The sequence below is a fragment of the Neoarius graeffei genome, chromosome 5 (assembly GCF_027579695.1).
Source record: "Neoarius graeffei isolate fNeoGra1 chromosome 5, fNeoGra1.pri, whole genome shotgun sequence".
Taxonomy (NCBI): domain Eukaryota; kingdom Metazoa; phylum Chordata; class Actinopteri; order Siluriformes; family Ariidae; genus Neoarius; species Neoarius graeffei.
Genome location: NC_083573.1, coordinates 29,443,429 through 29,457,313, shown reverse-complemented (window position 1 = coordinate 29,457,313; position 13,885 = coordinate 29,443,429). Strand labels below are relative to the sequence as shown.

At 43.3% G+C, this 13,885-nt stretch overlaps 1 protein-coding gene across 1 annotated transcript in view; it reads left to right on the top strand.

Annotated features, from left to right (window-relative positions):
• she (Src homology 2 domain containing E) overlaps positions 1–13,885 on the top strand; it is a 31,948-nt gene that overhangs the window by 2,142 nt on the left and 15,921 nt on the right. Inside the window, exons 2-4 of the mRNA XM_060921479.1 lie at positions 2,308–2,434; positions 5,061–5,279; positions 6,247–6,436. Coding sequence (XP_060777462.1) covers positions 2,308–2,434; positions 5,061–5,279; positions 6,247–6,436 — 536 coding nt within the window. The remainder of the gene's footprint in view (positions 1–2,307; positions 2,435–5,060; positions 5,280–6,246; positions 6,437–13,885) is intronic.

Genomic DNA, 13,885 nt, shown 5'->3' with positions numbered 1-13,885 from the left:
ATGAACTTTTGTATTATGTTACTCAGTTCAGAGTACACAATCAACTCTGTTACACAATTACTCTGTAATTTTGCTCCCACTCCAACTCCAAAGTTTACTCTCTAAACTCAAAATAGAGCAAATTTAACTATTTTTGAGGAAAATACGAAACTTTTAACTCTGGAAAAACAACAAAAACAACAACAACTGCTCAGTCGTTTTCCCTGTATATTAGACCCTTATTAACCTGTTAACCAGTAGGTAGCTACACGCTACACTGGAAATTGGCCTGAGTAGAATTTACGGAAATTGAAGAAAATGTTACCCTACACCAGATAACATTTGGTCCCTCTGTAAAAAGAGTAAATGTTACTCTTTTAATAGAGCTGTTTTTCCACAGACAATTCTCCTCAATTCAGTGTTAATATTTGACTCTTTGTGGTGGTATTTTGCTTGAAATAAACTCTTGTACTATGTTACTCAGTTCAGAGTACACAATCAACTCTGTTACACAATTACTCTGTAATTTTGCTCCCACTCCAACTCCAAAGTTTACTCTCTAAACTCAAAATAGAGCAAAATTAACTATTTTTGAGGAAAATACTAAACTTTTAACTCTGGAAGAAAAACAACAACAACAACTGCTCAGTCATTTTTCCTGTGTATTAGACCCTTATTAACCTGGTCAGGTGTTAACCAGGAGCTACACACTACCAGTAGATTCATTACCTCAGGAGTGAATGAACTCTTTTAGCCTGTTAGCTTATTCATGTCCAATTGAAATAAATGCCACTGTTTTGTATATTAATCCACAAAGTAACACTTAATTCATTAGTGTATCAGTTCAAGAATCTGACTACAGACAGAAAAGGTAGATATTTATTCCCATGAAAAATTTCTTAGTGTTCAGTGCTGATTGTGTTCATTGTGTTGCCTAGAAGCAACATGATTCCTATAGAAAACCATCATTTTGGATGTTGCTTTTGTCTTAGGAGGGGAAAAACCCCCAAACATGCCTTAATTTTCCCCCCTGAATTTATGCTAGCTTTATCTCCCAACAGCTTTCTAACTCTGAAACTGTGTATTATCAAGTTTGCCTTGAGTCAAATGGATTGAGACTTGAGCCCATGGTATGCCTTGACTCTGACGTCTGTGGGAACTAAAGAAAACGATTTTGTTATGAAAAGCAAGATTGATATCTCTCTTCCATCTCCCTTTGTTTCTAAGCATATCACCTCTCCCCCCACCTTTACTCCACACACTCTCTCTCTCTCTCTCTCTCTCTCTCTCTGGTGTGGCCCTTCTCCTTTCCTATCCCCTATTCACTCTGTGCTTGCATTACAATCAGCCCAAGTAGAGTAGCAGGAGAGCAAGCACAATGAGCACAAACCTTTCCTGTCTCTATTCAGTCATCCTACACACACACACACACACACACACACACACACACACACACACACACAAAGAGTTTAGACCCTGTCACCTTTCTTTCTTTTTCTTTCCAATGTCATTTTCAAACATACACACACACACACACACACACACACACACACACACACACACAATTCTAGAGAAAGAATATAATGCATACACAATACAATGTGTCTTTTCTTTCCATCCCCAGTGAAGGTAGTGTTTGAAGAATTATGTCACTTGACACACAGGCTGTAACCTCTCCCATAGATATATTGGCCCTCCAGCTACCCTTTGAACATAATACCACAGAAATGAGACTCTCGTGAAGTCAGGATAAAAAGGTCCAGGGGCGTTGGTGGTGTATGTGTATCTTTGGACGGGGGGGGGGAGTCGAGTGCTGAACTGGACAAGAGAAGAGACACAATATCTTGAAGTTCAAAGGTGGTTTTAAAAGTGCTTTTAGTGGGTGTCCACTTACTGGATTTGCTGTGGTGCATATTCTTATTATTACACAACAGTCACTGCAAACAATTTGTCTGTCTGAGGTTGCATTATTTTTAAGTGAATATGGAAACTCCCTATGAAATAAAGGCATTAGGAATCTTACAAAAGAAAAAAAAAGTCACTCAGAAAATTATTAAATTTAGCACATTCATTTAACCTTGAAAAACGTTTTTTTTTTGTTACAAACAGTTTAAACAGCAGTAGCACAGTTTGAGCAATATAGAGGACATGATGTAAATTGTACATAGATTTTTTTTTAGAAAACATAGATCTGAATTGTTTTTTCTAAAGATTCCAGATGTTTCATGTGTATATTTCTAAAACTCCTAAGTTAATGTGAAAAAGAGGGCTAACTGACTGTGTGAACCGAAGAAACTCATGTCAGCACCTTTCTTTCCCTCTAAACAGCTGATTATCTTGGAGGACTATGCTGATCCTTTTGATGCTGAGAAAACAAGAGAGCAGAGAGAAGCTGAAAGAGAAGGAGAGAATGATGGATATATGGAGCCTTATGATGCCCAACTCATTATCACAGGTCCTCTGTCTTTCGCTTTTTTATCTACATTGCTTCTCTTTTTTTTGCTTATATCTTTCCATTTTCTTCCTCTTACTTTAATCCCCTTTCGCATACTTTCCCCTTCTTGATGACTGAAGGACTGCAGGCAGATTTTCAGGGATTTAAAAATCACAGCACCCTCTTGTAAACGTCGGTCTCTCCTTTTGGGTGGTTGCTACGGTGATGGTGTTGTGCAGGGACAATGGGTGCAGTTTCCTCTTTCTGCTTCCTGTTTCCTGTCCGTGTTTCCTTTGCCCCATTCTCTGGGCAGGAAGTTGACCCCTGTTGTCCTCCCCAGTGTGCTTGACTGTGTGAGAAAGCCCCCCCTGCACTCCCAACAGTGACTTCCTAGAACTCAGGAAGTGGGTCTGCTAACTGAGCCAATCGCAAGCCAGGGCCGTCCTTCCCCTGGTACTGCCATTGTTTTCTCACACAATAGGCCAGACACAAAGTGACAGCGGACTAACACAGCTTGAAAGATGGAGCACTGTGCATTTGTTACTGTTCCCCCATTAAACCCACAATACATACATTGTGTGCTGCAGGCAAGTGGACTTTTTTTTTTTTTTAAAACTTGAAAATGTTTCCTCACTCATTCAGGAGGCTTTATCAAGTAAAGTATGTAGAACTAAGAGATTAATTGATAAAGCATCTCAGATAAGTGCGGTTAACTAGACTTACTATTAGCAGACAGTTAAAAGTGACTCCGAGTGGCAAGACACTTTCTTGAAAGTTATTGAAAGTATTATGTAAAACTAATTAGAGCGATATTAGTACTGTATCCTGTACACTCACTGGCCACTTTATTAGGAGCACCCATACACCTGCTGTTTTATGCAGTTATCTAATCAGCCAATCCCTTGACAGCAGCACAATGGATAAAATCATGCAGATACAAATCAAGCGCTTCAGTTAATGTTCACTTCAAACCATCAGAATGGGAAAAATTGTGATCTCTCTCTGTGACTTTCACTGTGGCCACTGTGGGTGTTGGTTTGAGCCAGATGGGCTGGTTTGAGCATTTCAGAAACTGCTGATCTCCTGGGGTTTTCACACACAACAGTCTCTAGAGTTTACACAGAATGGTGCAAAAAACAAAACAAAAAAAACACTGAATGAGCAACAGTTCTTTGGGTGGAAACAAACGCCTTGTTGATAAGAGAGGTCAGAGGAAAATGGTCAGGGATGGGTTTCCCAAAAGCATCTTAATGTTAAGAGCATCTTAACTAGGAGAGTGTTCATTGTGCTGCTCACTCTACATTTAATGATGATCTTTGTGCTGCGATGCTTTTGGGAAACTCAGGCCAGATTGGTTCGAGCTGCCAGGAAGGATCTAGTAACTCAAAGCAACTCTTTACAACCGTAGTGAGCAGAAAAGCATCTCAGCATGCAACAGCAGAAGACCACATTGGGTTCCACTCCTGCAGCCAAGAACAGGAATCTTAGAATCAAGAACAAGTTGAAGAAAGTGATGAGCCTAGAATGTGAGTTAGGATTATAAAATAAATCTGTCTTTATTTTAGCGGTACTGGCTAGTGGCCTAGTGGTAGCGTGTCTGCTTCTCGATTGGGAGTTCTATTCACGGTCGGGTCATACCAAAGACCAGCATAAAAATGGTACCTACTACCATCTGGCAAGGCATGCTGCAATACAGATGCGAGTGGGGAGTTAAACTCTCGTGGTTACCAGAGGACTAGCCCCCCACTGTAACCCTAGCTATGTAATAGGCGAGAGGCTGAGGGCTACGGAGATCGGCACCACCTGATGTGCCACATGGTGCGGGAAGGACTTTAACTTTTAACTTTTTTATTTTAGAGGTAAAAGGGATGCCTGGCTATAAAACAAAACAAACAAGAAGAAGATGAAGAACAACAACAAAAAGCTGCTTTAATGCACCAGTTATATGTCAGTGTATATTCTCTGTAAGCTGGAAGTGAACACAGTGAAAGATTTGAATTTTATTTATTAATAAGCGAAGTGAAGATTTTTGTAACCAGGGCTTGATCAAAGTTGTGATGCAAAGAAATGCATTGTAAATAGGACAAATATCACCCTCCAGTAAAACTGACACTCCATTTTCCATCTTCTTTGGATTAACATATTCAGTGTCACTTATCTTAGATATTACATAATACTTTTATTATTGTTTAGCTTGAGAAACACCAACGTGAACATTACAACAAGATCATCTGCTAGGATAAATTAATGAACCAACTTAGTTGCTTCTTGCGAAATGGGTGTTAGACTTTGCTTGGTGATTTAATGACATTTGGGAAGAATTTTGCTTTTATCCTGAGCTTAAAAATTAAGTATTTGAATGCCTGAATGTTTGTATATCCCCAATCCTTCTACAGTATCATTTGATGCTACATGATGAAAATATTATGCAAAAATATGGCCCATAAATGAAATCAATTCATTTGTAAATTGCAACATCTAATATTCAGTGTTATACTGCTCCTCTGACATAGTAAACAGGTTAAAAATTCATCCAGTGCAAAAATCACTCTGGCCCAGACTGGAGTTTGTTTAATTATAGGAGACTGAATCATCTTATAACCCTGTTCAGTGTAAGTGTGTGAAAGATCAGTGTTTGTTCTCACAGAGATTCGCCGCCGTGGGTCCAAGGACCTTCTGAAAGTGTGTGTGGTGTTGAAGGGAGGAGAAGGAGAAGGGTCTGGATCCACACAGATCTATGACGTACCATATGAGGAGGTTCTGGAGGGCATCCCCTTGACCCGGCCTGAGTCTGACCCCAGACCACCTGCAGAGTACGAGCTTCCCTGGGAGTGGAAGAAGGAACAGATCGTTCGAGCACTGTCAGGTAAGTATAGCATTTCACCCTCATGTTCTGCTCTAGTCCAAAGTGCTCGTTTTAAAATTATACTGAACATGATTAAAAAAAATAAATGAAACAAAATGGAACATAATTTCATGAATGAAATTATAAAACAAACATAATTTTAGTCTTGTCTCAGGACCTCCATCAGGAAGATTGACAAGCAAGCTGAAGGATGTTGTGTCTGTTTCACTAAACATTGATTATATTCAAAATCACTGAAATGAAGCTGGGTAGCAGATAATGCTGATACCTTACAGCTCCAGGGTTCTTGGTTCGATTCTGAGCTCAGGTTACTGTTTGTGCAGATTTTCTATGCATGTTCTCCCGGTCTATGGATTTCCTCCAGGTTCTTAGGTTGCACAGGAAAGTCTAAAATGCCTCTCAGTGTGAGTAAGTGTGTGTGTATGTGTGTGCGTGAGATGGACTGGTGTCCCATTCATGGCATATCCGGCCAGTGTTCCCAGGATATGCTCTGGATCCAGAGCAACAATGACCAGGATAAAGCGATTACTGAATCACTTTATCAGATGAATGAGATGAACATCAATTCATAACCAGCATTTACAATGCATTTTACAGTTGCTTTATTTAATTCAGATGAAAATAACTCATTTTAAATCTTTAAAAAACTGAATAACACTTTCATCTTTTACAACTCTATTATATTCACGTTGCGAATCAAAAGCCTTATCCAACCTACAGCTGAGCAGTGAACAGAACATGAAGATGAATTAAGGCACTTTAATGTGGATAATATGGATTTGGATTGTTATTCTTATTAAATATGGAAAGATTTGTATGTGATGTGTTTTGATCACAATATAAGATTTAACCTGCTTATATAGTTTATGATATTATAAAATCTATATCAAGTGCTAATCTGGTTGCCCACTGAGAAAGTGTCATAGAATGAACAGCTTCATTGTTCCAATGCATCTTCACTCACTAGCTCAGTTTGACGGAGTGGAGAGGGTGGGTAAAGAGGACACTGCTCCCAGCGGTGTTAAACAGCAGACTCTGCGCTCTGTGAAGAGTTGGACACCCAAATCACTGCGCCTGTCCCCTCCCTCATCCCCGAAAGCTAGCCCGGACTCTGAGAGCCCTAAAGTGGACCCCACCGTGCCCCTCGAGCTACAGAGGTGTGTGTTTACTCTTTAAGTATGGAATAGCACAAAGTGAAACAAACAGGCTTTTACATGGCTTACTTCTACTGACTATCACATCATGTACAGTACCAGTCAAAAATTTGGACATGCCTTCTAATTCAGTGTTTTTTCTTTATTTTTATTAATTAAAAGTCACTTCATGTCTTAAGCCCGGCGCATACGGGCGATTTTCCGTCGCAAGCGTATTGCGATTTTTGGACGCAAGTTTCCTCTCGTGTGCGCATTATCTGCGACCAATGGGCGATTTGGGGAGGGGGATGCAAGTCATGTGGAAATCACATAACTACTTTGCGGGCAGGGATTGGCTTAGCCTTTGGAGGTGATCGCTTTGTTATAGCAAAGACACGCGCACGCGGCGATATCTCTGCAACAAGTCAGCGACTGGTGATTTTTTGTCACAGAATATCAAGATTGTTTGATACCTGCGATCTGTCGCAAGCAACAAAAAATCGCCGTCGCAAATAATCGCACACGAAGCGATTTTTCACTTGCATCAAAAAGTCGCATAACCAAGCGATGAAAAATCGCCTGTGTGCGCCAGGCTTAAGCTGACCGGTCTTTGATATAATATGGATCACTACAGTTGTAGAATAGGGCTATTTACTGTATTTGTATTATTTACTACTGGATCTCAGACACATTAAGAAGGCAATAAATTGCACTAATTAACTTTTGACGAGGCACCTGCTAATTGAAAAGCATTCCGGGTGACTACCACATGAAGCTGGTTAAGATAATACCAATTGCGTGCAAAGCGTCATCAAGGTAAATGGTGGCTACTTTGAAGAATCTAAAATATGAAACATATTTAGTTTTGGGCGGCACGGTGGTGTAGTGGTTAGCGCTGTCACCTCACAGCAAGAAGGTCCGGGTTCGAGCCCCGTGGCCGGCGAGGGCCTTTCTGTGCGGAGTTTGCATGTTCTCTCCGTGTCCGCGTGGGTTTCCTCTGGGTGCTCTGGTTTCCCCCACAGTCCAAAGACACGCAGGTTAGGTTAACTGGTGACTCTAAATTGACCGTAGGTGTGAATGTGAGTGTGAATGGTTGTCTGTGTCTATGTGTCAGCCCTGTGATGACCTGGTGACTTGCCCAGAGTGTACCCCGCCTCTCGCCCGTAGTCAGCTGGGATAGGCTCCAGCTTGCCTGTGACCCTGTAGAACAGGATAAAGCGGCTAGAGATGATGAGATGAGATATTTAGTTTTGTTTACCACTTTTTTGTTTACCATATAATTCCATATATGTTTCACGTGTTATTTAATAGTTTTGAAGTCTTCAGTATTGTTCTACAATGTAGAAAATAGTCAAAATACAGAAAAACCTATGAATAAGTAGGGGTGTCCAAACTTTTGACTGCTACGCTTTACCTGTTTATTGTATGTGTGATGTTCAATTTTGTCCTTGATATGGTTTTATGGATTTAGGATCCCAGTACCAGTGCAGTTTACCATTTAACATTTTCATGAGTAAATTTGTAAAACATTCTCCCTAACAACAGCATATGCACAGTGTGACCTCTGTAAATGAATTCGGAGTGTGATGATCAGACGATTTGGATCAATGTGTCAGTTTTAAAGGCAGCAACTGAAATGAACTGAGACCAGAGATAAATTTTTCTTTAAAAAGGACAGACAACTGGTGCATACAAAATCTCATCTCATCTCATTATTTCTAGCCGCTTTATCCTTCTACAGGGTCACAGGCAAGCTGGAGCCTATCCCAGCTGACTACGGGCGAAAGGCGGGGTACACCCTGGACAAGTCGCCAGGTCATCACAGGGTTGAAACATAGACACAGACAACCATTCACACTCACATTCACACTCACGGTCAATTTAGAGTCGCCAGTTAACCTAACCTGCATGTCTTTGGACTGTGGGGGAAACCGGAGCACCCGGAGGAAACCCATGCGGACACGGGGAGAACATGCAAACTCTGCACAGAAAGGCCCTCGCCGGCCACGGGGCTCGAACCCGGACCTTCTTGCTGTGAGGCGACAGCACTAACCACTACACCACCATGCCGCCCCGGTGCATACAAAATAATTCATATATTTTAATAATATAAGTGATGTGTAATAATAATGTAACAGTCAATCAAAATGATTTGCCAGTAACTCTGATAATTATGATAAAAGTCCTTCTTTATCATTACTATTCATAAATTAACAGTAGGCTTATCTTAGATTCTGAGGAAAAGTTGGTCATCTATTGATCAGAGGCTAATAAATCAAATTGTATTGAAGCAGACTCAGTGCTATTGTCAAATATCGAACAGTTGGTGGTTCGGTGGTACCTTCAAATTTCAAATCATTGCCTTAAGATTCAAAATTGTATTGAGTTTTGCGGAAACATCAGCTTTACACACCTAAAAATAATAGAATTTTGTTATTTTGTTGAAAGTGCAAATTAATTAGCTCTATTTGACAGGTTGTCTAGATCAGGGGTTCTCAACCTTTTCTGCTTTGAGACCCACCTATTCATACTTGTAACGAATCGGGGCCCATTAAAAAAGATCCCCAATTATTTTGACTCATCTATTCTATTAGAATCTAATAATCTATTGTAAAGTGTACAGCAGTGCTTGAAAGTTTGTGAACCCTTTAGAATTTTCCATATTTTTGCATAAATATGACCTAAAACATCATCAGATTTTCACACAAATCCTAAAAGTAGATAAAGAGAACCCAGTTTAAAAAATGAGACAAAAATATTCTAATTGGTCATTTATTTATTGAGGAAAATGATCCAATATTACATGTTTGTGAGTGGCAAAAGTATGTGAAACTTTGCTTTCAGTATCTGGTGTGACCCCCTTGTGCAGCAATAACTGCAACTAAACATTTCCGGTAACTGTTGATCAGCCCACTGCAACTTTTATTATCATGACATCTACTGTATATTTATTATACGTATTTATGTATTTTATTTGGGGCAGCATGGTGGTGTAGTGGTTAGCACTGCTGCCTCACAGCAAGAAGGTCCTGTGTTCGAGCCCCGCGGCCGGCGAGGGCCTTTCTGTGTGGAGTTTGCATGTTCTCCCCATCTCTGCGTGGGTTTCCTCCGGGTGCTCCAGTTTCCCCCACAGTCCAAAGATATGCAGGTTAGGCTAATTGGTGGCTCTAAATTGACCATAGGTGTGAATGTGAGTGTGAATGGTTGTTTGTCTCTGTGTCAGCCCTGCGATGACCTGGCGACTTGTCCAGGGTGTACCCCGCCTCTCACCCATAGTCAGCTGGGATAGGCTCCAGCTTGCCTACAACCTTGTAGAACAGGATAAGTGGCTACAGATAATGGATGGATGTCTTTTATTTATTTTACGATACGTATAGGTTGTGTTACTACTGTTTACAAGCAAAATTGTACCTCAGGTACAATAGACAATCCAATCTGTTTTCAACAAACTCCATCCCCACATGCATAACTCTCACAAAACTTCTGATTTCTGAAACTTCTGCTTGAGTCTGGAGTTACAGTGGTGTTCAAAAGTTTGTGAACCCTTTCGAATTTTCTATATTTCTGCATAAATATGACCTAAAACTTCATCAGATTTTCACACAAGTCCTAAAAGTAGATAAAGAGAACCCAGTTAAACAAATGAGACAAAAATATTCTACTTGGTCATTTATTTATTGAGGAAAATGATCCAATATTACATGTTTATGAGTGGCAAAAGTATGTGAACCTTTGCTTTCAGTATCTGGTGTGACCCCCTTGTGCAGCAATAACTGCAACTAAACATTTCCAGTAACTGTTGATCAGTCCTGCACACTGGCTTGGAGGAATTTTAGCCCATTCCTCCATACAGAACAGGTTCAACTCTGAGATGTTGGTGGGATTCCTCACATGAACTGCTTGCTTCAGGTCCTTCCACAACATTTCGATTGGATTAAGGTCAGGACTTTGACTTGGCCATTCCAAAACATTAACTTTATTCTTCTTTAACCATTCTTTGGTAGAACAACTTGTGTACTTAGGGTCGTTGTGTTAAGGGTGGTGGAGGTGTGGTGAAATAGGATCCAAAAGCAGAACACGACTCAGAGTAATCCAATAAATGTGGTGGTTTTAATCCAGGGAAAAAGTAACAAAAATAGTCCATTTAAAAAAGGAGACAAAAACTTGACAAAACAAATGAGGCAGACAAGGACAAGAAAAACACTAGTGCAAAAAACATGAACAAGAAAAAAAAACGCTAGTGCAAAAAGTCATAAATGAGAAAAAGCTGGTGCAAAAAAACATGAACAAGGGAACAACACTGGAGAGAAAAAAACCATGAAAAAGCATTAAGGCACAGAAACGGCTAGGGAAAACAAACGAGATGTTCTGGCAAAAACAGAGTCTGAGAATGGCCTATTTATACCCAGCAGTGAAAACCAGGAAGTGAGTTCAGGGGAGAAGAAACTCTTGTCCCAGATCCGGATCGGTGCTGGCGTGAGAGATCCATAATCTCCGGAGTGGATGTCCGGGGCGGAGCATGACAGTACTCCCCCTTCAATAAGCGCCTCCAGGCGCTTTAGGAAGAGCGTCGAGGTGTTGCCGGTGGAAGTCAGAGATGAGGGTTGGGTCCAAGATGAACCTGGTGGGAACCCAACTTCTCTCCCCGGGACTGTAACCTTCCCAGTCCACCAGATACTGGAGTCCTCTGCCTCGCCGCTGCACCTTCAGCAGTTTCTTGACTGTGTAGGCCTCACTGCCATCAATGATGCTGGGGGGAGGAGGGGGTTTGGAGGGTGAGAGCAAAGAACTAGAGACCAGAGGATTAAGCTGTGACATGTGGAACGTGGGGTGGATGTGTCGCATGGTGAGTGGTAATGCCAGTCTGAAGGAACATGGGTTGATTACCTTTTTGATGAGGAAGGGTCCTAGGTACCTGGTAGCCAGCTTGCGGGAGACGGTTCTGAGTGGCAGATGGCATGTGGAGAGCATGACTCATTGCCCCACCTGGTAAGTGGGCGCCTTAGAGCGGTGTTTGTCGGCCTGCCTCTTGGATGTGAGGGTGGAGTGAATGAGTCTTCTCTGGGCCAATGCCCACGTCCTCCTGCAGCAGCGTATGAAGATCTGGGCTGAGGGTACAGTGACCTCCTCCTCTTGGTTGGGGAAGAGTGGTGGTTGGTAACCTAGGGAGCACTGGAAGGGTGAGAGACCTGTGGCAGATGAAGGAAGAGTGTTATGAGCATACTCAATCCAGGGTAGGTACTTACTCCAAGAACTGGCATCCCTGGACATCATGCACCTGAGTGCAACCTCCAAAGCCTGGTTCACCCGTTCTGCCTGGCTGTTGGTCCGTGGGTGGAAGCCTAAGGTGAGACTACAGGTGGCCCTGATGAGTTTGCAGAAAGCCCTCCAGAACTGTGCAGTGAACTGAGGACCCCGGTCAGAAACTATGTCAGTGGGTAGTCCATGTAGGTGGAAAACATGGTGGACGAGTAATTCTGTGGTTTCTTTGGCTGAGGGGAGCTTAGGCAGAGGAATGAAATGGATGGCCTTGGAGAAACGGTCAATGACAGTGAGGATGCATGTGTTGCCACTTGAGTTGGGGAGTCCTGTGACGTAGTCTAGGGCGATGTGAGACCAAGGTCGATGTGGAGTCGGGAGGGGTCTTAGCAAGCTGGCAGGGGGTCGACTGGTTGTCTTGTTCCGGGAGCATGTGTCGCAGGCTGCCACAAACTCCTGGACATCCTCCTTGATGGATGGCCACCAAAAGCACTGCTGGATGAGTGCCAGGGTTTGGGTGGCTCCCGGATGACAGGCCAGCTTGGAGCTGTGACCCCACTGCAGCACCTGGGTTCGCACATGACAGGGAACAAACAGATGGTTAGGAGGAATGTTGTTCGGGTTACCTTCACCAGGGTCCTGCTCCAGGGCTTTCTGCATGAGCGTCTCAACCTCTAGAATGGCGGCTCCCACCAGGCAGCGTGGAGGAAGGATGGTATCGGGCAGCTTGGACTCCTCTTGGTGGGAAGAGAACATCCTGGACAGGGCATTGGGTTTGTTGTTCTTGGAGCTTAGGTGGTAGGAAAGCGTGAAGTTGAACCGGGAGAAGAAGAGAGACCAATGGGCTTGATGGGAATTAAGGCGTTTGGTGGACTTGAGGTACTCCAGATTCTTATGGTTGGTCCAGACTAGGAAGGGGAGCTCCGACCCCTCGAGCCAGTGCCTCCACTCCTCCAAGGCTAGTTTAACAGCCAGTAGTTCTTGGTCGCCGATGTTGTAATTCCGTTTGGCTGGGGATAGCCAGCGGGAGAAGGAGCATGGGGTGGACCTTGTCATCACTGGCCCTCTGGGAAAGTATACTGTAGCTCCGACCCCTGACTCTGAAGCGTCGACCTTGACAATAAACTGCCTGGTAGGATCGGGTATGGTGAGAATGGGTGCTGTGGTAAACCTGTGCTTAAGCATAGAAAAGGCTTTCTCTGCTTCCTCCCCCCACTTGAATTGGGTCTTGGTTGAGGTCAGAGCTGAAAGAGTACTTGCCACTGTGCTGAAGTTGTGAATGAAGCACCTGTCAAAGTTGGCGAATCCTAGGAAGCACTGGAGCTCTCGTCTCGAAGATGGGGTGGGCCAATCGGCAACTGTCTCGAGCTTGAGGGGGTCCATCTGGATCCTTGCTGGGGAGATGATGAATCCCAGAAACAAGACAGAGCTCTGGTGAAATTCGCTCTTTTCTGCCTTGATGAACAACTTGTTCTCTAGCAGGCGCTGGAGGACCTGCCGGACGTGACCCCGATGTTCCTCCAGGGAGCGGGAAAAGATCAGGATGTCATCCAGGTATGTGAAAACGAAGATGTTTAGGAAGTCCCTTAAGATGTCGTTAATGAGTGCCTGGAAGACTGCGGGCACGTTGGTCAGGCCGAAAGGAACCATGAGGTACTCGTAGTGACCACTGGTAGTGTAAAATGCCGTCTTCCACTCATCCCCCTCCCTGATCCTGACGAGATGGTATGCATTGCATAGATCTAGCTTGGTGAATACCTTGGCTCCCTGGAGTAGTTCAAAGGCCATGGTTATGAGTGGTAGTGGGTAGCGGTTCTTGACTGTGATGGCGTTGAGACCCCGATAGTCAATGCAGGGGCGGAGTGACTTGTCCTTCTTTTCCACGAAAAAGAATCCCGCCCCTGCTGGGGAAGAGGAAGGACAGATGATCCCAGCTGCCAAAGATTCAGAGATGTACTTCTCCATGGCTTGCCTTTTGACGGAAGAGAGAGAGTAGAGTCGTCTTTTGGGTAGCGCTGTCCCGGGTAGGAGATTGATTCCACAGTCATAGGGTCTGTGAGGAGGGAGGGACACTGCTCGGGTCTTGCTGAAAAAAAGTTTGAGATCCAGATATTCCAAAGGCACGTGAGAGAGGTCGGGGAACTCGCTGGCTGAAGGCTGCGGTGGTTTGGCGGGAGGCAGAGCAGAGTTCAGACAGAAAGCTAGGCAGGATTG